The 23,757-nt window shown below is 45.6% G+C and overlaps 1 protein-coding gene across 3 annotated transcripts in view; it reads right to left on the bottom strand.

The window, feature by feature from the left end:
• FAM171A1 (family with sequence similarity 171 member A1) overlaps positions 1-23,757 on the bottom strand; it is a 132,211-nt gene that overhangs the window by 57,113 nt on the left and 51,341 nt on the right. For all 3 annotated transcript variants that reach the window (XM_077897086.1, XM_077897087.1, XM_077897085.1), the window contains exon 2: positions 2,677-2,904. In XM_077897086.1, coding sequence (XP_077753212.1) covers positions 2,677-2,904 — 228 coding nt within the window. The remainder of the gene's footprint in view (positions 1-2,676; positions 2,905-23,757) is intronic.

Below are 23,757 nucleotides of genomic sequence, written 5' to 3'. Positions count from 1 at the left end.
ATTAGATGGAAGTGGCTTTGGTGGTGGCTGACTATGTAACTAAGTATCAAACTCCCGAGGAGCAAGTTCTGTGTCTCTAGATATGTCTTCCCAGTGGCCAGGGCAGTGCCTGGCACATAGTAGGTACTTAATAAATATAAAGAGAATTTTGTGCATGAGGGTAGATGCCAGGGCTTTAGGAGGCAGATATATCCACATTTGGCTCCCACGTGTCCCCAGAGGCAACGAGGACCCTGGTGGAGTGTGTCCAGTGGTGCAGTGGCACAGAGATGAACAGTGACATTGGTATTTTGCCAGCTGCTGTGCCATTTACTGAGCCCCTACTGTGTTTTAGGCACTGTAAGGGTGTTTATGAATGTTAACTGCTTTTTAATCAGAACAACCCTACCAGGTGGTATTAGGTCCACTTTGCAGAGATTGGCAAGGAAGCTAGTGGGGCTCAAGCTCAGATTGAGCACCAGAATCAGGTCAGCCAGTTTCAAACGCTACCCTGGCAACATCTCCCTGCAGCCCTCAGTCCATCCTCATCCTTCATCTCATCTTGATGCCAACAGATAATGTGGTCCAGGTGCTAACGGGAGCCTGAGGTGAGGGAACAGAAGGCAGGTCATGTCCAACTCCCCACCTACCCCATCCCAAGCTGAATCTGTGTCAGGCACCATCCTGACCCCTGTGGGAGACCACCGTTACCAAGTGGTGAATGGTGACATAATACTGTGATTTATAAGAAGAAATATGTATCCAGTCTTGGTCTGGTTTCTGGACCAGAGTTCCTAAACCCATGGAATTTCCTAAGTGGTAAGAGCCATAAAGGTGATGTGTTATTCGTAATATGTCTCTTCCAGTGCAGGGTTAGCTAATGAGGTGACTTTTAGAAAGCCTCTAGAACCTAAGGATGGGGGCTGGTTGTCAGAAGAACCAACCAAGTTGGAACTTTCAGCCCCAGCCCCTTGACCATGGGAGGGAAGAGGGGCTGGAGGTGTAGTCGATCACCAATGGCCAATGAATTCATCAGTCCTAATGATGTAATGACCCCTCTATACAAACCCAACAGGATGGAGGTTAGAGGGCCTCTGGGCAGGTGTACAGGTGTACACAGGGAGGTGCCAGGAGGGTGGTATGCCCAGAGGAGGCATGGAAGCTCTGCACACCGTCCTCCATACCTTGCCCATATGATCTCCTCCACCTGGATGTCCCTTTATTAGCCTTCATAAGAAGCCAGTGATCTAGTAAGTAAACTGTGTTCAAAATAAAAAACAAAAAAACCCCAGGGCCCCAACTGGTGTCACTTAGGCCAAGTCACCAGACTGGAACTTCATACGCTAACCTCATCTAACCTAAATGCAGTTTCAACCTTCCCCAGAAATACAGTTTTAATTGGGTCAGTCAAGAATTTTTGGATCAGCATCAGTGAGGTAATCCGACACACGGGCCCTCTCCATTCCCCCTCAAGAGAAGATGAGGTGATCCACCTAAGATCCCCTGCCTGCTCCTCTAAGGAATAGTAACTTTGCTGGAAATAGTCCTTTTGCTAGTAACTCATCACCCCACTCTCCTTTCTGTAAAAACCTTCCCTTTTGGGGATCCCTGGATGGCTCAGTGGTTTGGCGCCTGCCTTCGGCCCAGGGCGCGATCCTGGAGTCCCGGGATCGAGTCCTGCGTCGGGCTCCCTGCATGGAGCCTGCTTCTCCCTCCTCCTGTGTCTCTGCCTCCCCCTCTCTCTCTCTCTCTCTCTCTCTCTCTGTGTCTATCATAAATCAATCAATCAATCAATCAATCTTAAAAAAAAAAAAAAAACCTTCCCTTTTGTGCAACTCCTTGAAGCTCACCTCTACTTGTGAGATGGATGCTGCCCAATTCATGGATCACTTTTAATAAAGCCAAACAGACCTTCAAATTTAATTGAATGACTTTTGTTCTTTAACAACCATTTCCCTGAGTTCCGTGAGCCACTGTGGCTAATGAGTTGAACCCCAGGAGGGGGCTGGGAACATCTGATTTATTATAGCCAGTGGGTCAACAGCCCCAGGGGACAGCCTGGACTTGTGACTTGTGTCTGAGGCTAGGGGAGAGGCCAGGCATGTGGGACTGGGCACTTCACCTGTGGGATTGGGTGCTGCCTCCAGGTGGAGAGTGTCAGAAGTGAGTTAAACTGCAGGACACCCAGCTGGTGTCTGAGAATCTGAGAACTGCGTGATGTATGGAAAAAAGCTCCACACATTTGGTGATCAGAAGTGTAGGGACTGAGAAGAGTCCCGAGAAAACACAGAGGAGTGGGTTTTCCCGTAGCAGGTGAGAAGGGGGGAAAGAGAAAGACCATGTCCCATCACCCCCTGCCTCTCTGGCCAGCGCTCTTCTCTCTGGCCCTGTGAGGCAGAACGAAGAAGCTCCGTCCCAGAGCACTGCCCCAGTGCCATCCTGCCAGCCATAACCAACAAGGTACAAAAGAGGACGCTGGGGAAATGGGCAGAGACTCTAAGGCTTTTCAATTCCCTCATGTATGTCAACTGAGAGCCCCCACCTGCTTCATACAGGACCCCACCTTTCCTTCCCATCAGAAGCCCCCAAAAGTAAAGCAGAGATGAAACCCTTATTTTTCTGATCATCTGCCTTCCACTCTCAAAATCGCTTCTGTCCCATGTGCTCTGCTTTAGGGAAGGGTTAGGATGGCCTTACCAGGTAATCGGATTGGCTTCCAGGGGGCAGAGTTTGGCACGTAGGCGTGCTTCGTGGCGGTGACGATCAGCTGACTGCCCAGCTTATACTGGAACTTGATGAAGGCGACGCCATCTGTCCCCGAGGTACCAGAAGCAACAGACACCTGGTTGGTGAAAATCTCGATAAGCGCATCTGGGACGGGCTGGTGGGTGCTGGCGTCGCTGATGTGGACCTTCAGGGTCACCTCTGGAGCGAAGACAAAGCAACAAAGAACAACTGCTAGTACCTGGCCCACCTCAACAACAATTCTGCTGTAGCTAATAGGAGTGGAGAGTGGGCTGCACGAAGCAAATCTAGATCTACATCCAAAATATTAATTGTTGCAACCAGGAAACATTTTCTTGTTAGAGAGATTCCTTTTTGACTTTACACGATTTCCTTTTTTTCTCCCCCCCCCCCCCCCCGCAAACCACTGCCCATCATAAACTGCCTTCCTCTTTGCTCCTGGCTGCTCACCCCAACAGGTAAGTGAGGGAAGAATTCTATCCCTTTAAGACATTGTGTGACAAACACAATACTGTTTTATCCTTCCCAGGGTAGCTGGCAGTTGGGGCCCAACCAGGGCCTGCGATACTACAGAAGCAGCAGGCTCAAAGAAGTGCATCCAGAGTCTCCGAAGACCTGCTGAGTGTGGACGAGAGCTACCCAGGATATCCGTGCTGGTTATCATGAAGACCAGCCCAAAAAGCAGTCCAAAATGTCTTTAAAAAGGAGGACTTGAAGAGTGGGAAGAGAGAAGCTTACAAGAAGGAAAAAAATAAAAAGTAAACATTTGAAAAGAGAGATGAAGTAGAGTAATATTGGCAAACCCAGATTACGAATCGAGGAGACATACAGATCAAAAGTCACGTTAAAAACCTAAGATGCAATGGATAGTTTTCATCTATTCATGCTGGAGATGTTTTACTGAGCTGCTACTCTGTGGCTGGGACTGTAGTTGTGTGAACCACAGCAGTGAAGGAAATCTGCTGGGGGATGTGCGGTGCAGGCACGAAGCGGGCACTGATGGAACAGCATATGCAAAGGCTCAGAGGCAAGGAAAAAACATGCTTCTTAGAGAAAAACAAACAGAGCCTGAAGGAGAACAGACAGTGTGAGGGGCATGAGGTCCAGTGCGAGACGAGTCTGCAGAGGTGAGTAGGGGCCAGACCACTCAGGGCTTTAAAAGGGACCTAAAAGGATCATTCTTGATCCCAAGAGCAATGGAGAGGCACAAAGATTTTAAACAAGGGAATGGCAGTCAAACGTGTTATAGAAACACCTGGCTGTGGGGAAGAGGCAAGACGGGAGACTTGAGCATCCAGTTAAGAGGCTTCGGTAATCACCCAGGAAGAGATGAGGGGGACCAGACTCTAGCACCATGGTGGATGTTGATTACAAGATGCCAGCATGGCACTCCAGAACAATCAGAAGTGTTCCCTGCTCCGATAAACCCGTTTTTGTTCAGGTGTCATAGGTCCACTGGTCCACTCCTAAGGCATTCCTTGCCATACATTCTGAGCTGTGTCAGATCTGAAAGCCCTATTGATGCCTTTGGATAAAGATGAGGGGGTGAGGACAAGCAAAGACTCTCCAGGTGACCAGGGAGGGAGGCTCATGTTTGCAGAACCACTGCAGTCTGGCCCAGCGGAGTGCCGGACACGGAGGGGGAGGGAGGCTCGGCAGAGCTGGTCCCCTGGGAACTGGCCTGGGGCACAAGCTCCAGAGCTCTGTGGAAGCTCCCACTGGGTTTGAATCTGAGCTCCACCCAGTTCTAGCCATGGAGCTTGGGGCAAGGCACTTACCCTCACCCGGGCTGTTTCCTCCTCTATAAAGTGGAGGGGACACCACCACCTAGCTCAGCAGAGGATGGAAACATTCAGCGTCATGCCTCACAGGTGAGCATAAACACAGTGGTTACCATTACGTTAGTCCAATCACTGTGCTTGAAAGCGCTCAGGCATAGCATCCGGGGTGGGGGGGCCTGGACGGGGTGCAGAGAAGGGTGCCGGAGGGGAGAGAGGGATAAAGCAAAGTGCAGGGATGGAGGCATCCTTCTTCAGTAATAACTGAAGTAAGTAATGACTTTATACCCCAGGCCCTTTGCAATCACAGTGAGAAGATTGTCTTTTGGTTTAAGGACCGCTGCCTTGGTCACTGACCTTATGATACTAAACCTTCTAAATATTGCAAATTTCACTTAGTCAATCACCCTTTTTTTTTTTTTTTTTCACTGAGTGGCTTAATTTAGTTCTTGACTAGAAAACCATAAAGAGCAGCTGAAGAATCCTAGACCTAGGTGTTAAAGATGTGCACCAAACAAATCTCTCCAAACCTCCTAGAGAAACACATGCTAGAGAAGCTGAACATGGCTACTTGATTCAGAGAGAAAACTAATGTCCAGAGAGAGATAAAACCAGCATCATGAAAAGCAAGGATATGACGTTACAAAACACACTGAGTTAATCTCGAATCTCATCAGTTACCTTGACGCAGATTCGCAGGATGTACGCCACACACGAGTTTTCTTATTTAACTTTGTGTCTTTGTGCTCCCAGGTGGCAGGTGAAATTATAACGTAAATTAACTCTGCTTTCATTAATACTCACACAGCAGAAATCCCCCAGAACAGGGCAAGTGGGAAGGTAGCTTTGTAGGGCTGCAGTGATAATTTATGTAATTTTATGATGATGAAACATTTATTAATAATTGGGATTACGAGGTTCCTGCTCTCTCTTGTTTGCTGCTTCGCAAGAGCAGCTAAGATTTCAAAAAAGCTAAAGCTTTCCTGAACCAACAGCGAAAGGAGTTTTTACTAAAAATCAACGTCCTAGATTCTACTATTGGGATTTCTTCTAACACCAGAAACCGACTTGACGTTCTGCAATTACATACTTTGAAAGAGATCGTTTAGCTACTTCTTTCGGTATGATAGGATGGGGGGAAATGTCAGCACGGTTAGGTGATTATCACAGCCTGCTGGGATATCATTTTCCTAGAGTAACATCTAGAACTAGGTTATCCATTCAACAGCAAACAAAATTGGTCTCCCCAGGAGAGTAATCCTAGGACTAGGTTAGGCTCTATTTACTGAAACTACTCTGAATTTTGCAGTTTAAAGGAAGACCCTATAGGGCAGCCCGGGTAGCTCAGCGGTTTAGCGCTGCCTTCAGCCCAGGGAGTGATCCTGGGGATCCGGGATCGAGTCCCACATCAGGCTCCCTGCTGGAGCTTGATTCTCCCTCTACCCATGTTTCTGCTTCTCTCTCTCTCTCTCATAAATAAATAAAATCTTTAAAAAATAAAGGAAGACCCTATAAATGGTCCAAACCTAAACACACATTAAGATGCACTCCGTATCGCCGTTGGTCAGTGAGAGCTGGTGGGTCCTGCTCAGCTGGGGCACCGTTCTGGACTCCTTACCCTGCACACCCATCACTGAGTCCTACTGATTTTGACTGCAGGATATATGTCACAAGGCAGGTCCTTCTTTCCCATCCTTGTTAACGCCGTCCTGTTTCAGACCTTGCCATCACTCGCCCAGCCTGCTGCCTGGCCTCTTCACAGAAACCACCACTGCCTTCACACCTGCCTCTGAGATCACAGTGAAGCCAGAGGGAGCTAGCTGACCTCCCCTAAACATGGCCAGGTGACAAATGGGGCCAGCGGCTTGTTTTTGAATGGTCCATGAGCTAAGAATGGTTTCTACCCTTTCAAATGGTTGGGGGAAAAAAAAATCAAAAGGATAGTTCATGTCATACCAAGATTATCTAGAATGTGAATCTGTGTCCATAAATAAAGTTTTATTGGAACACAGCCACGGCCATTTGCATATTGTCTAAGGCTGTTCTTGCGTTTCAGTGGCAGAGCTCAGAAGTTTTGACCTCATGGTTTGCAAAGCCTGAGCTATTATTTACTTCTGGTTCTTAAAATGAATCTGCCAGCCCCCGACCTACAGGATACATTTCAAGGCACCTGAGGGCCTCCACGGTCAGGACCCCTGATTCCCACATATTGTCCACAGGCCCGCAGACACCATCCCCTGTGCTCTCCTTCCTGCTGCTTCTCATCTTTGTAGGAAAGGCCTTTCTACAATGTTACTTTCATGTTCCTCATTCCTACTCATTCTTTAAAAGTTCTACCTAAGATTTGAGAAGCTGCTCCTGACTCACCAACCCCTCCCCAAACTGGGTTAAAGGCCCCTTATGTCCATCCCCAAAGCTGTACACAACACTGAAACTGCTTCTGTTTTCACTTCAGTGTTTACAGCAGGCCCACGACGCGGGTAGACAAGACGATCAAACCCCTGACCTTGAGGAACTTTTGGCTTTAGACATTAAATAAATACCAAGTGTAATTATGAACTGGGAACCACAGGATACCATGATGAGGGGGAGCCTACCCCCAACAGGGCGGTCAGGGAAGGCAGGTGTTGTGTAAGCTCAGGCCTGAAGGACACCCAGGAACCAACCAGGCAGAGGTGCAAATGTCCTGAGGTGAGAATCACTGGGATGCTGGAAATGAATAAAAGCGTGGAGAGAAATGCACGAGTGCAACCAACCATCCTAATACTGCACTTTCCGATTCAGGGGCTACCAGCCATATGTGGGCATTGAAATTTAAGTTTAAATTAATCAAAATAAAATTAAATCAGAAATTGAGCTCCTGGATCTCGCTAGGCACATTTCAAGTACTCCACGAGCATCTGTGGCTAGGGGTGTAGTTCCCACATTGGACACCAGCATTGCAGAAAATTCTATTGGATAGCACTGATCACTAACTACAAACTCCATCTCAGGATCTGAGCAAAGAAACGCAGGTGCCCAAATTGTTCGATGAAGAAAATACATCTGAGCACGACTCTGAAGCAGCTCCTTAGCAGCCCTCATGGGTTTGACCTGCACTTGAAATCCTGACAGTGACTTACAAGGCTCTGTGTTCTCTATTCCACCCCCCAAGTATCTGCCAGCCCTCGTCCCCCACACCATCCCCCAATCGAGGAGTAAGAAGGAGGCCAGGGTTCTGGGAACATGCTTTGTGCCGAACTTTCTTTGCATGGCACGCTTTTCCCTAACATTCTTCCATGCATCTTTCTCCTCCTCATCTGCTTAAATGTCACCTCCTGGGGCACCTGGGTGGCTGAGTTGGTGAAGCATCTGATTCTTGGTTTGGGCTCAGGTCATGATCTCAAGGTCATGGGATTGAGCCCTGAGTGCTCAGCTCAGCCGTCTGTGCTCAGCAGAGATTCTCTCTTTCTCTTTCCACCCCCCCGCCCCTCCCTCTACTCCCTCACTCTTTTTCTAAATAAAAAGGTCACCTTCTGAATGCCCACCAGTTCTTTTTTGTTTAAAAAAATTTTTTTAACTTTTTTTTTTTTCAAGATCTTATGTACTTATTCATGAGACACACACACACACACACACACACACAGAGGCAGGCACAGAGACACAGGCAGAGGGAGAAGCAATCTCCAAGCAGGGAGCCCGACACAGGACTTGATCCCTGGTCTCCAGGATCATGCCCTGGGATGAAGGCGGTGCTAAACCGCTGAGCCACCTGGGCTGCCCTAAAATTTTTAAAATTTTATTTTTAAAATTTAAATTCAATTAACATCAACTATTAGTTTCAGAGGTAGAGTTCAATGATTTATCAGTCTTATATAGCTTTTATCTTGGAAATTTTAAAACGTCTATACAAATAGGAAGAATAGTATGAGGAAACCCTCTGTACTACTCAAGTTTCAAATACCAACTTTCTACCATTCTTCTTTCATCTATTCTCCCGATTCAACTTTTCCTTCCTTTTCACTTTTTTGCTGGGACATTCTGAGGCAAATCCCAGACAATGATATTAGGTCACATTACTTCCCCATTAATATTTCCGTTTACAACAGATAAAGACTTGGCGCTCCTGGGTGGCTTAGTCGGTTAAGTATCTGGCTCTTGATTTTGGCTGAGGTCACGATCTCAGGGTGGTGGGATCGAGCCCCAAGTTGGGGGATAAGCATGGAGCCTCCTTAAGATTCTCTTTCCCCCTCTTCCCCTTCCCTGTTCCCTCTCTAAGAAAACCCCCAAAACAAAAGATTAAAACTAAAAATAACCAAAATGGGACACCTGGGTGGCTCAGTGATTAGCGTCTGCTTTCAGCCCAGGGCGTTATCCTGGAGTCCCAGGATCGAGTCCCACATCAGGCTGCCTGCATGAAGCCTGCCTCTCTCTCTCCCTGTGTGTCTGCCTCTCTGTGTGTGTGTGTCTCTCATGAATGAATAAATAAAATCTTTAAAAATAAAATAATCAAAATGCCATTATCATACCCAATTCATGGAAACCTCTTTATATTATCTCATATCCAGCAACAATTCAGTTTTCTCTGCTTATCTAAAACCAAATTTTTTTTCACAATTTTGACTGTCCTATCTAAAATGCCAATCCCAACTCCACCCTGTGCATCTGATACTATTCTGCTCTGCTTCTTCTTTTATGCATAACACTTGTCAATTCTTTTTTTTAAAGGGTTTATTTATTTGACACAGAGAGAGAGTGCAAACGCATGTGAGTGCACAAGCAAGGGGAGGGGCAGACAGAGAGGGAGAAGCTCCCCGCTGAGCAGGGCTCCATCCCAGGACCCTGAAGTCATGACCCGAACCAAAGGCAGGTGTTTAACTGACCGAACCACCTGAGTGTCTCCACTTATCAATCCTAACGTGTTTATAACTTACATGTTTATTAACTGTCTGGTTCTTCCAGAATGTAAGCTTCGAGAGAGCTATTATGTGTTTCTTTTTTTTTCTTTTTCATTCATATATTCTAAGCTCACAGAATAACGTCTGGCACATAGTAGGCACTCAATATGTATGCTGAATGAGTCACTAAAACTAACAGGCATTTCTAGATATCATCTGGTGCATAGCCTAAATATCCTTCGTGTGATTTTTTTGTTGTTGTTGTTCCATTAATTTCCTATTCATTATGATTTTCAATAGACACTACTGAAATTCATTTGAAAAGCACTGATTCAGATAGCTAATGAACTGTAATAATCAGAAAATATTTACTGTATGCTTAGCATGACATTAGGTTCTGTGGGAGATAAAAAAGAAGAAAAAGGATACAACCCCTGTTTTTGAGAAGTTTAGGGGTTTTCGCTACAGAGAACAAAAAGGATGAAACCGGGTAAGACAGAGCAAAAATATGGCAAAGATGAGACTAATGAGGTCTGGAGGTTACAAACAAAAACCAAGGAAAAAGACCTCAAAGCTCTGTAGATGTAGAGGTGATGTAGGGGTGACAGGAGAAGACTTACAAAGGGGGTGGCCAGGGTGCCTGAGTGGCTCAGTGGATTAAGCACCTGCCTTTGGCTAAGGTCATGATCCCAGGGTCCTGGGATGGAGCCCTGCTCAGCAGAGAGCCTGCTTCTCCCTCTCTCCCTGCCTGCCACTCCCCTTGCTTGTGTGCTCTATCAAATAAATAAATAAATAAACAAACTAACTAAAACAAATAAATAAACTAAAACAAATGGGGTGCCCTTGAGCATACTGTGATCTGGACCAGGCATTGGTTTTACAGGCAAATCCTGCATGAATACTGGCCCAATGATTATGGTTTATGGAGTTCAGTGTGGGATGCTTCTGGAAGAGCTAAGAGTTGAAGGGAGGCTGGAAGGAAGGATAAGTGTGGGAAGGTGACCCGCATCTCCTGAACAGCCTTCCCTTCTTGACTCTGTTCCCACATCATGCATTCGGCCTCAGGCAGATGCCAGAAACATCCGTTTGCCAGCCTCCTAGGTAGCTGAGGAGGAGGGATGGAGGATGGACTTGGACTCTGCTAATCTGAAGTCCTCATGCTGGGTTTTGATTTAGAAAGCAGCAACATGGGATCCCTGGGTGGCGCAGCGGTTTGGCTCCTGCCTTTGGCCCGGGGCACGATCCTGGAGACCCGGGATCGAATCCCACGTCGGGCTCCCAGTGCATGGAGCCTGCTTCTCCCTCTGCCTGTGTCTCTGCCTCTCTCTCTCTCTCTGTGACTATCATAAATAAATAAAAGTTAAAAAAAAATTAAAAAAAAAAAAAAAAAAAGAAAGAAAGCAGCAACATAAAAAAGCAGGTGCTTTTTCTGACCAAAGCAGGATGCACCTGGTTTGGGGCCAGCAGCGCAAGCCGCTGCCCTGCCTCAGTGCAGGAGGGAGACGAGGTGGCCCTGGCTCAGTCTTGCCATATGGGCAAGTTCTGGGCATGGTTCTGGCTGTGAGCCTCATCCTCCCCGAACTTCTGTGAGCTACCTAAAAGCTTTATTTTATTTTATTTTATTTTATTTTATTTTTATTTATTTGACAGGGAGAGAGAGAGAGAGAAAGCACAAGCAGGGGGAGTGGCAGGCAGAGGGAGAAGCAGACTACCCACGGAGTGGGGAGCCCAATGTGAGACTCAATCCCAGGACCCTGGGATCATGACCTGAGCTGAAGGCAGACGCTTAACTGACTGAGCCACCCAGGTAGCCTAACTAAAAGCTTTAATGATATACATCTAGTTAAACTAGCCAGAGCGGGTAGTGGTGTCTGCACACCTCAGCTTCTGTACTATCCTAGCAGGACACCATATGGCTGAGGACCATCTCCTTGGAGCTGCACCCACCAGGGTCTCCTCCCAAGCTCTGACCTAACTTCTCAGTATGCATGATAGTTAATTTTATGTGTCTACATCACTGGGCCACAGGGTGCCCTGATATGTGGTCATTGTTATTCTGGGGTGCTTCTGGATGAGATTAACATTTAAATGAGACTGAATAGGGCAGCCCCGGTGGCGCAGTGGTTTAGCTCCACCTGCAGCCCAGGGTGTGATCCCGGAGACCGGAGATCGAGTCCCACGTCAGGCTCTCTGCATGGAGCCTGCTTCTCCCTCTGCCTGTGTCTCTGCCTCTCTCACTCTCTCTGTCTCTCATGAATAAATAAATAAAATCTTTAAAAAAATAAATGAGACTGAGTAAAACAGATTGTTTTCCTTAATGTGAGTGGGCCTCACCCAATCAGTTGAAGGCCTGGATAGAACAAAAAGGCTGACCCTCCCTGAAATTCCTCCTGCCTGACAGCCTTTGAACTGGCACATTGGCTTTTCCTGCTTTCTGACTTGAGCTGAAATACGGGCTCTGTCGCAGTCTCAGGTCTGCCAGGCTTTGCATGGAAACCACACCATCGGGTCTTCTGGGTCTCCAGCTTGATGAATCATGCTGCAGATCTTGGGACCTGTCGGCCTCCATAATCACATGAGTCAATTCTGTATGATAAATCTCGTTCTACACAAACATACATCCTATTGCTTCTGTCTCCCTGGAGAACCCTGACTAACATAATATCCATCCTGTGTTCCAATCCTGTCTGCTCAGGTGGGTGGACCCCTGGAATGTGTGCTTAGGTCTCTTCTTGCTACACACTCTTACTCAGAGAATTATTCAGGATCAGGAATTTAGCCACTGCCTCTGGAGCATTCTTCTCAAAGTTTCATCAGCCAGTGAGAGAATCAAGAAGGAAGCAACAACTACTCAGGAATCCTTCCACCATGATTCAGGGTTCTTTTGCTCTTGGCAAACACAGAGTTTGGCTCTGTGGGCACCAGTGAGTCCATTTGAAGTAGTACAAAGAACATCTGCTTTGTGGGTAGAAAATGAAACATTATCTTTTAGTCATTTCCTTTCTTCTGCCACAGATTTAGAACTCAATGCAACCAGGCTGTTTCAAATTGTTGGCTTCGAGAAGCTACCAGTTAAGCAGCAAGTTGAGCAAAGATAATGGTAGGGGCAAGAGGCAGGGAAGATGGTACACACTTTTCAGATACACGGAAGGGAATCCAATCAGTTTTTTTCTTCCCAAAGATTTTATTTATTTATTTGAGATAGAGAAAGTGAGTGAGAGAGAGCTAGGGGTGTGTGTGCACGGCAGTGGTATAGGCAGGCTCCTTACTGAGCAGGGAGCCTGGCAGGGGGCTCAATCCCAGGACCCCGGGGTCATGACCTGAGCTGAAGGCAGACACCCAACCCACTGAGCCACCCAGGCGCCCTCAGCGCAATTTTAACACACTGCCCGCAAACACTGAGGGGTCTTGTTTTTCCTTCTCCCCCTTCTTCTTCAAACACTTCATACCCTATTATTTTCCAACAAGTGATGGGATGCATCATTTTATAATCTCTCATCCGAACTCCAAGACCAACACCTCAAGCTCTCTGTTCCGTTGACCTGCTAACACGCAAGACTCCAGACTCCAGATCGGATGGTGAAGTTCTTTGCTGTTTTCGCTGGGGACGGAGCTAGGCGACAACTTTCACCTGCTCTTGAACAGCCGAAGCTTCTCGCCTTTCAGATCAACGTAGCCTCACAAACTCCAGATTCATCTGGAAGGGAAAATGAAGTTTGTGCACTCCCATCTTTTTTTTGTTTGGTTTTGTTTTTGTTTCTGTGAAGTTTCTGGCTCCCTCTGGCTGTTTTTCATTGCCCTTTTATATCCTCTGAAATTAGCCTTTATTTTGGGATTTTCATTTTTTCTTTCCTTTTGCTTTTTAGGGCTGGGTTGGTCTCCACAGCAACCCACCGGAGTGGGAATGCCGCACTTGCCAGGTTGGCCACAGTGGCCTCGCAGAGAGGAGGTCCTTTTCCACCAGCAGACTCAGCAAAGGCTTCTGTCCCAAGTTGCCTGGAACCCTTGTGGTTGCCTCACCCCAGGCCAACTGGTGGAAAAGGACCTCTGTCTTTAGCCGCCAGCACTATGATTAGTTAGATTTAACCCAAATTCAGGGCAGTTGTGCCGGCTTTTCATGTCTTACCTAAAACAATAAAAAATTACGCAATCATTTAAAAAAACATTTTCCAAATGGGAACTTATCTTTAAAACGTTACCAGACCTTTGCTCTAAGAGACTTTGCCCCGTGTGACTTGGTGCTGGCGTTTTTACAGTGTCAGGAGACTCACAGGACTTCCCTGTGAGCAATTATGCAGCAATTATAGGCACATCCTAGGATGCCCGATATGCGAAGAGGAAACTTTCCATCTACTTTATTTCTTTTATAAATAGGAAAGGTTTATTTTACTTTGCAATCTGGCAAAATTAGAATGCACTTTGTACTAGAGTTTTCTTGTATTTTCTCCAGTTTTGCATAGCACATATGCACCTGATCATTCAATTTTATTTGCTCTCAAAATTTAATGAATCATGTCTTTCAAGCAAATTATCTATACATGTTATCTTTTGAGACCTATATATAATATATATTGTATAAAATATCTTGCATGATCTATTAACATATACTATATTAGTGATATATAATTGTTAAAATATACATTACAGATAAATAACATGCTATATATTAAGATGTATGTTACATAATATATAGCATATAATACGTATATACAGTACATATAATATACAAGTCAATAAAAATCTGCTGTAATTGTATATCCTAGGATTCCCTTATTCCAATTTTAGCTGCACTTAAAGCATTTGGCAAACCTTGTGAGTGTTTGATTATAAAAGTAATATTCAGGGGATCCCTGGGTGGCTCAGTGGTTTAGAGCCTGCCTTCAGCCCAGGGTGCGATCCTGGAGTCCTGGGATCGAGTCCCGCATCGGGCTCCCGGCATGGAGCCTGCTTCTCCCTCTGCCTGTGTCTCTACCTCTCTCTCTCTCTCCCTCTCTCTATCATGAATAAATAAATAAAATCTTTTTTTTTTAAAGTAATATTCAGTATGTCATTCTTCTGCAAAGGCCAACACTTCCAATCTGTCCTCAGAAGAGAAGGACAATGCAGGCATGCTTCAGAGGGACAAATCTGCTGGTCCCTCCTGGTCCCTCCCTCCCTCTTGGTCTTGGCAGTGTCATTCTGTACTTAAGACACCTTTTACTCTCGATTGAATCAGGAGCTGCCCTGACACTGTGCTCACAATATCTGCTGCAGAATTCCTCCCTCATTTTGGGAGGAAAATCCCTGCAAATTATCAGCAGAGGAATATGATTTGTGTATTTCCGTTTGAATTTCTATTTACTTGAAAAAGTATGTAAGAGATAAATTTGCTGCTGCAGCCCCCCCTTGGGAAGTTAGAATCCCATTTTGTGCCTTTTTGTGTTTTACAATCTCTGGCAAGTAACTCGTGCTCGGAACTTCATGAAAAGGCTGCTCCACGGTAGACTCACAGTTACAGCTTCTGTTGGGATTATGAGAGATCTGTCCAGGCATCCACTGAGTGCTGTTTACACGAGTGGCTTCTGCTGGCTACTCACCTCTGCACGGCATGTGTTTTGAGCTTATTTCTCATCACAGACTCAACAGACTCTGTCTACATACAACACATTCTCTCACCCACCCACCTCCATTCCCATGCCCCATCTAACTGTCCCTCTCTCTATATTACTTCCATCTTGGCAAGGCTGCCAGGGTATCTCTGGGCCATAAATCAGTGGGATCCCCCCCCTCCCATAAGAAATACGCATGAGAGTCAAACCAATGATTATCCCATTAACAACTTTCTACCCATCATCACCAAGTTGCCAAGAATGTTGAAATACACAATAAACATTCACAAAAACACAGCTATTAAAAAAGCCGATAGAGAGAATACATGAGCTATACATGTATAACATGTATGATACTGACTTTCTATTTTTTACAGCAACAGGATGGCTTTTTCCCTCCTACCCGAAACACTCTATAATGGAAATAGAAAAATATAATACTCGAATACCAACCATCTACTGAAGCGTACTGGATAAGGATCCTGTTAAGTCTTGCCATTTACAAATAAGTTAAACGGCAGAAGTCATTCTCTGTTGCTGCACCTGGTACAAAATGAAGCTTTCTGGGGCTGGTTCCATATGGGTTTTATGCTATAAAAGCAACTATAAAGTGACTACATTCTTGAGACTGATCAAGGGGTTATTTCGGTAAATATCTCAGGGTAATCTTGAAACTGTTACTGGATTGATCTGATTCAACTCAACAACTTACAGGAATAACCAAGTATTCTCAAGCAAAATGATTTCAGAATGTTCCTATGATCGATCCCACCATAAAAGTGATCTGACAATAAACTGAATTGACATAATCCCAATCCTTTTACATGGTAACAGGAATCACTCAGATGGAGCTTTAAAGTACTATGTGAAGGTACGATTAGTTACCTTGGGGAAAACTTCTCCAAAAAGTTCAAACCAGTTTAAAGTGAAAGATGCTCCAGCTGTTCAGAAGACAGAAGAACTGAAATAGTTACTGGACATCAAGCTGGTGCTAAATACAGCTTTTTAAAAAGCCGTGTCTCCAACTCTAGAGACCTTTTCCATAGAAATCAATGTGTATATAAAAACCCAACAACATACTCATTTTAGTCAGATATGGCAAAGTACATGATGACTCTAACATGGCAATGTCAATATGGTAAATACATGTATGAGCTCACAGAGCATCCTTCCACACTGAAAGAGAGAATTATGACAATGTAACACTACAGTGGCCAGAGAATCCAGTGTTTTTAAGGAAATCACTGGAAGGAACCACTTTAAGAGGCTTCTGTTCTGTTGGTGTTTTAAAATTTTCACCAAGGCACAAGGTTCCCTCAGGAGAGTTTGGAAGAATCTGGGAACTGTGAAGGTAATGAGCAATATTAAGCATGTCAATAAAATTAACACACACACCTTCGCCAAGCTTTAAAGATCTGCTGGAAGATGCTAGTGGATGGTTGCCAAGGGAACTTGGTGGAGGAAAAACTGTGTGTGTGTGTGTGGGGGGGGGGCATGCACGTGTGTTTCCAGATCTCCTTATATCTATGGATACACACTTTTCATAGTTTTTGTCTAGGTCAAGAGCAACATGACATGACTATTTTGAATAAAGAAGCCTACAGATGTTTATTATTAAGAAGTGTAGGTTTTATTTTTCGTTTTTTCTTTTCTTTTTTTTTTTTTAGCAAGTCGTTTCTCTCTCTAGGAAGAAAACAAAGTGCTAAGTGGGAGCTAGTAGTGAAGAAGCGGATTCATTAATTACTTTTAGAATTGACAGAAGGGGCAAAAACACGAGCTGAAGTGGCCTGCTGGAAGGCTGTGAATAACCCAAGTGTGCAAGGCTCTCTGGCACTTGGACTTCTATGAAAGAAAGATAAAGGTCCTAGGAGCAGCTGGTTTAGTCAATGCAGTGATTAAATCACCCATATGTGCTTATCTTTCCAAGGGAATGGAGATAGTGAAAAGCTACAGTGAACGTATTATTAAAATGTTCCTTTCTGTTTCAGAAAGAAGCTTAGCTATCTTAGGGCACTTTGAGGTCCTTGATGTGAACGTCCACGAATACTGCCAAGTGTATACAGAAGGCGTGTTTCATGGCCACAGCGTGCACAGTTGGCTTCCGGCTCCTCCTCACTCAGGAGCTATGTAGTCCCGGTCAAGCTCACAGCCTCCTTGAGCTTCCATGTCTTCATCCACAAAACATGGATACCGACTGCCTTGAAGACCTCCTAGGATTTGCTGAAGGACCAGCAATGATGTTCTGGAAGTGTCTGCCAGCGCGAGCTAATTCCTCACCTCCTCACCTGCATTCCTCTAACTTCCCCCGTGAAACAAGACCTCAGGGCTTCCTCTCCCTCCACCTCCAAAAGCTTCTCAATGAAAGAGTAATCAGAAAAGGAAGATAGTGTGCTTTTCTGAGCATGGGGCTGGAGGACTCTGACAACCTGTATTTGAGTCTCATCTCCCCACTGATTCCTTAATGCTCTTAATTAGTTTTCTACTCTGTAAAAAAGGAGGTAACATTGCACCCCATGATCATCTCATAGAGCTACAGCGATGTAGTAAAAGTGCTTAGTATATATAATATAGCAGCACCTGATGAGGGTTTAATAACTGTTAGCCATTTCTCTTTTTAAAAGATTTTTTAAAATTTTATTTATTCATGAGAGACGCAGAAAGAGAGGCCGAGACACAGGCAGAGAGTGAAGCAGGCTCCCTATGGGGAGCCTGATGTGGGACTCGATCCCAGGATCACAACTTGAGCCAAAGGCAGACGCCTGGGCAGCCCGGGTGGCTCAGTGGTTTAGTGCCTGCCTTCAGCCCAGGTGTGAACCTGGAGACCCGGGATCGAGTCCCACGTCCGGCTCCCTGTGTGGAGCCTGCTTCTCCCTCTGCCTGTGTCTCTCTGCCTCTCTCTCTGTGTCTCTCATGAATAAATAAATAAAATCTTTTTTTTTTTTAAAGGCAGATGCTCAGCCACTGAGCCACCCAGCCTAGCCATTTCTATAATTGTTTTCCAACATCTGATTCTTACATGAGGATCACCAAGGACCTTTAGAAAGTTTATGAAATACTTCCTGAAAAGGTTCATGGAAGATTCTTCCTTCATTTCACACTCACCCCGACAAGTCCCAAGGACACAAGGAGCTGCCTCTGCTAGGAGAGAGCTCCACCTGGGTCTCTCATATTTCTGAACATGTTGTAAGGCACAGATTACTCTTCGTCCTAGACTATGTCTTCAAGGATGTTTAGAGAACAGCCATGCAAGATAGATGTGTCTCCCTGTCCACGAAGGACAGGCATGGCCTTTGCAGTTCCCTTAGCTTCTGTAATGCAACCCACTGAGTGTGCAGGTATCTTCCAGCTCTTTGGGAAAGGGGGTTCAGGAAATCGGGGCAAGAACATCAATATTCTAGCTGTTGCTACTGCTATGAGGGATAACTAGTCCTTCATCTCTGACCCACAAGTGTTGTGTCTTATGCCTGAGTCTATCAGGCCATGGGTGGCTCTTCTTACAACAGGTAGGGTGAAATACAGACCCTTCATGGTTCTGGACAGCCTGTTAGGAACCCAGGGGAGTCCTGGATTTATGAAGGCACTGAGGCAGGAAAGGAGTGGGTGAGAGTCCTGGGAGACTCAGGAATAAACAAGAGATAAGACAGTCCCAAGTTTGGGGGAATGAACACCTTTTGGCTTATGAAGGTTCTTTTTCACCAGTGAAGTTTCACATTCTTTTTTTTCTTTTTTCTTTTTATTTTTTTTAATTTTTATTTATTTATGATAGTCATACAGAGAGAGAGAGAGAGGCAGAGACACAGGCAGAGGGAGAAGCAGGCTCCATGCACTGGGAGCCCAACGTGGGATTCGATCCCAGGTCACCAGGATCGCGCCCTGGGCCAAAGGCAGGCGCTAAACCACTGCGCCACCCAGGGATCCCTCTTTTTTTTTTTTTTTTTTTTTTTTTTAAGATTTATTCATTTATTTTTAAAGAGAGAGAGAGAGAGAAAGAGAGCACATGCATGTGAGCAGAGGGAGGGGCAGAGGGAGTAGGAGAGAAAGAGTTTCAAGCCAGCTTTCCACTGAGCAAGGAGTCTGACTCAGGACCCCATCCCATGACCCTAAGATCATGACCTGAGCTGAAACCAAGAGTGGGACACCTAACTGACTGAGCCACCCAGGCGACCTTCAAATTCTTAAATAATTCTCTATCAGGGATGACCCAGCTTACCCTGTTCTCTTGGCAAATTCTAACCTCTCCCACTCCTCCTATCACACCTAGCCCCCTGCTAGTCACCCTGCTCCACTGGTTTAATGTGGCCCTTCAACTCCAGGATGTTCCACATGGGCCCCGCCTCCCCCACAGGAACACAGGGAGAAGCAGCAGAATCCATGGGTTTTCCACTCCAAGCATTAGTGTGTGTTCTGTTTGTTTTTAAAGCACCGATCATGGGGATCCCTGGGTGGCTCAGTGGTTTAGCGCCGCCTTTGGCCCAGGGCGTGATCCTGGAGTCCTGGGATCTAGTCCCACATCAGGCTCCCTGTGTGGAGCCTGCTTCTCCCTCTGCCTGTGTCTCTGCCTCTCTTTCTGTGTCTCTCATGAATAAATAAATAAAATCTTGAAAAAAATAAAAATAAAGTATTGAGCATTTTAGTTCCCTTTTCAACTTTAAGAGTTGAAAAGCCCCAGTTAGGTCATCACAAGCAATAATGATAAATGGGATTAAAAACCTATGCTCATTAGTTGCTATGCATTTAACATTTGAAAATGTACATTTGCTTAGTGAAATACCATCTCCGCTTTTCACACGTCTGAATAAATCCTGTATTAATGAGACAGCACTGTAAACTGTGTTCACTTCTACATGTTTTAGAACCGTATTAATGTTCTGGTTAACACCAATATTTATGAAATTCAATTTATTGGGGTCATATGAGAAATTTAAAACGTTTCACAACCAACTTAAATTTCCTGCTCCATCTGAGGGGAAAAAACGTGCCTATTCTGAACAACAAAGTACTGGTCTTTGTGATCTTTTTTCCGTGGTGAGCAGCACCAATATACAATATTTTCCACACGGTTTAAGGTTTATAGAATGGTTCTTACTTTGTGCCAAATGGATTAACATCTCACTTTCTAGCCTTTATAGCTCATATACTGGCATCAGTGTCAATAAAGGGATTTTATTTTCCGCTCTTGCCTTGAAAAATAAGAGTTCCACACTCCTCTTCACTGCCAACTCGATTAATAATTCTGCAACATAAAATGGGAGATTTATTTTTCCAAGCTTCAGTACAGAAGGTCTGCCATATTTTGTCTTACACTTGGAAGTTGATGCTATTATTAGCTCTTCTTCACAAAGGCAATATTAAATGTCACCTGTCAAATGGGTCACACGTGTATATTCACTGAAAAAACACTTGGCTCAGATGTAGAATTCAAAAGTTATTGGAGAGGCAGGGCCAATGATCACATCCCCCAAGAGCGCCTGTTTGGCCAAAGGAGTTAGGAACACAATTGTAGGCAGGAAAGTCCACCTACGAAAGAGGTTAGAATGAAGTTTCAAGGTGGCCAGCTGCTAACTGGCCTTTCCTGCCCACTAGCCAGGGAGAGAGTGCTAGTTGGTGCACCCTCCCACTGGGAATCTGAAGCAAACCACCTGGAATGGGGGAGAAGTGGTGGGGAGTGTCAGAGGCTTCATCCCCACAAAGAAGAAACAGAGGGCTCTTGGCTCTGTTAGAACTTTTAACCCTTCACTTTACGGATGAAGATTGAGCTTCTCAGTCCAGGTTACAAGGCTATCCTGTAACTGAGATGGGGCTGTAAAGGTGAGGAGGTGCCTTGAACTCTGACATCTTAAATGAGGTTTTGCTGTCCTCCTGTGGGGACTACCTACCTGTCCCAGGGCTGGCTAATTCCTATAGAGAGAGCAAACTACATTTGTGAGCCTGCCTGCATATGCAAACAAACCCATCTAGAATCCACTACCTCAGCCACCTCCTTTATGGGCCTCTCACATTTCAGGCCACTATCCCCACCCCTACTGCCCCCAGGGCCAGATATCAGGCAATGAGGGACAGCCCCTGTACCAGAGTCTGCTGAAATTATTCAAACTAGCCTATCCTGGCCCTGCCTTTTCTTTCTTTCTTTCAAAAGATTTTATTTATTTGAGAGAGATAGAGAGTGAGAAAGAGCTCATGAGCAGGGGGGAAGATCAGAGGGAGAAGCAGACTTCCGGATGAGCAGGGAGTTGGATGTGGGACTTGATCCCAGGACTCCAGGATCATGACCTGAGCCAAAGGCAGATACTTAACTGACTGAGCCACCCAGGTGCCCCTGGCCCTGCCTTTTCTGCTTACTCTGCTCCACTCATTCCTTCCCAAGAGAACCACAAGAAGGCTCTTGCCCACATTTCCCCTCACTCTCTTTGACTCCTGACCAACCTGCTGCTTCCCCATGTGAACTCCAACAATGTCATGCCACGCCCCTTCCTCTTTGGCAATCATCTCCTGACCGCATAATACCTGAAGAATAATACAATCTATGGGTCTTAAAATTTATTTATTTGAGAGAGAGAGAGAGAGAGAGAGAGAATGAATGTGTGCATGCAAGTGGGAGGAGGGGCAGAGGGAGAGGGAGAAATCTTCAAGCAGACACACAAGATCATGACCCGAGCTGAAACCAAGAGTCAGATGCATAACCAGCTGAGCCACCTTGGCATCCCTACCTACTGTCTATGTTTTAAAACAGGAGATGACTCAAGATTGTTCTGGCTGAAGCTAAGCCAGAGCAGAGGGTACAGAACTAGTTACAGTTAGCACTTGTCATGAGGAAGAACTTTGTGAAAGTCTCAGCTGCATGAATAAACAGTGCATTCCCAATCACAGTGCTTACTGAAGCAGCGAGAGGAGCTGTTGACTCGTCAGGGAGGTGTGAGAGAGGACTCCGTACTGGCCCCAGATGAAGCTCTAGGTTACCTTCCACACCCTGACAGCTGTCAGCTGAACCAGGGCGGTGAGTGAGAAATTACAGACTTTCAACAGCAGAGATTCACTGAAGACTTCAGTAGAAGGGTGGCTCTTAACACAACATGCAAAGGGACTGCCACGAAAGGGGGGCCAGAGGTGGAAGGGACAATGAGGAGCCTCCAGTGGAAGGCGGGTCCCCAAGATCACAGAGAGAGGCTTGCTGGTGCACCTGTGTGTGTGCAGGACGGTGCGGAACAGAAACAGAAAGAAGAGTGAACTTGAATGTGAACCAACCCCGTCAGACAGGAGAGGAGAGGCCTGGGCAGCGGTTCTCAGTGGAAAATGTACCAAAATATCAGGAAGGAAGAGTCTGACAGCGAGGACATGAGCCTGCAAAGGAACTTGTAGGGACAGAGCACAGTCCTGTGGCAAAGAGACAGACGCATCACGGGTGTCACATTAATATGCACTATGACCGCACATTTCTTGCCGGGGCTGGCCATCTACCAACACACACTGATGCAAGTCATTTGACTCAAAAAGATTTTAAGTTATGGATTTCAATTTAGGTGTTTCACAGAGGCTACGACACGTAAAACGTTTCTGGCTCTCCTTCGCAAAAGTCATACTAAGGTACTGCAAGCACGCAGAGGAAAAAAAAAAATGTTTAAATCATCCTGTCATCAAGATCAGTAAATTCAGAGTAATTCATTTAGCTTTTTTAGAACGAGATGTTCTTTGGAAGTTGACTGTCAAGACCATCCAATTTAGGGTGCAGACTCTCAAGGGTGACCCCCCAAATGGAAAGGAGGGCAGTGGCAGAAACCACATCCTAAACACGACAGTCTGCACACACGGAACCGGCAATTACTTCTGGATCCCATTCTTCTGCTCAATTAGGTCAGAGCCACTTTCTCATCCCATCTAAATTCAGCAAACATCCATCATGGCCAACACTTCTGCCAAGCCAAGCTTCCCAGAACAAAGCTTTTCATCACACCACAGTAGCCCTGGTGTGAACTTCGGGATCCTTCTGGGGCTTTGGGTTGTGACATTTTCTGGGTACAGATTTGTCCTTGGATCCAGGGCACTGTGGAGATGGTCTCTGTTGAGTGGCCTTATTTCCTGTTTCCACGTGCTGACCTGGCAGCGTAAGGAGGACACCACCCCCACATCCGCAACAGGGCAAATACCCTAACTTGTTTCTCAGGAAGTTGTGAATCAACACAAATCCAACAACATCCCACTCAGTTGTCTGCTGCAGTTGGATGCCATATCCCTGGGCCACGAGGGCTGAACCCACCACGCCTTGGCAGAGCACAGACCAGATTCTAAAAAGCCTGAGCCAAGAGGCCATACAGAGGTTTACAGAGTTAGGATTTCATCTTAAAGCAGACATGACTGAGGAAGAACTCCAAACATGAACATTCGCCACCACAAAGACATGAATATATCTTCCACAACTGATGTCTCCTTTCCAAAACCAACCGGTATTTAAAGTTTTATTTATTTGAGAGAGAGAGAGAGAGAGAGAGAGCATGTGAGCAATAGAGGGAGAGGCAGAGGGAGAGAGAAAGAGAGAATCCCAAGCGGACTCAATGCTCAGCACACAGACTGAGGTGGGGCTTGATCTCATGACCCTGAGATCATGACCTGAGCTGAAGTCAAGAGTTGGATGCTTCACCGACTGAGCCACCGAGGTGCCCCTAGAGTTTATTTAGGAGCATGGAGGCAACAGGAGGAAAGGAAAACTTTTAATGATTAGAAAGGATTAAACGCTTGTGTCTTTCTCATGCTGTCCATATTATGGCATTAATCTTTCAAAATCACTGGTTGTTAGGC

Source organism: Canis aureus, chromosome 5 (assembly GCF_053574225.1).
Source record: "Canis aureus isolate CA01 chromosome 5, VMU_Caureus_v.1.0, whole genome shotgun sequence".
Lineage (NCBI taxonomy): Eukaryota > Metazoa > Chordata > Mammalia > Carnivora > Canidae > Canis > Canis aureus.
Note: the sequence above shows the minus strand (reverse complement) of the source record. Positions and strands in the feature narration are given on the sequence as shown.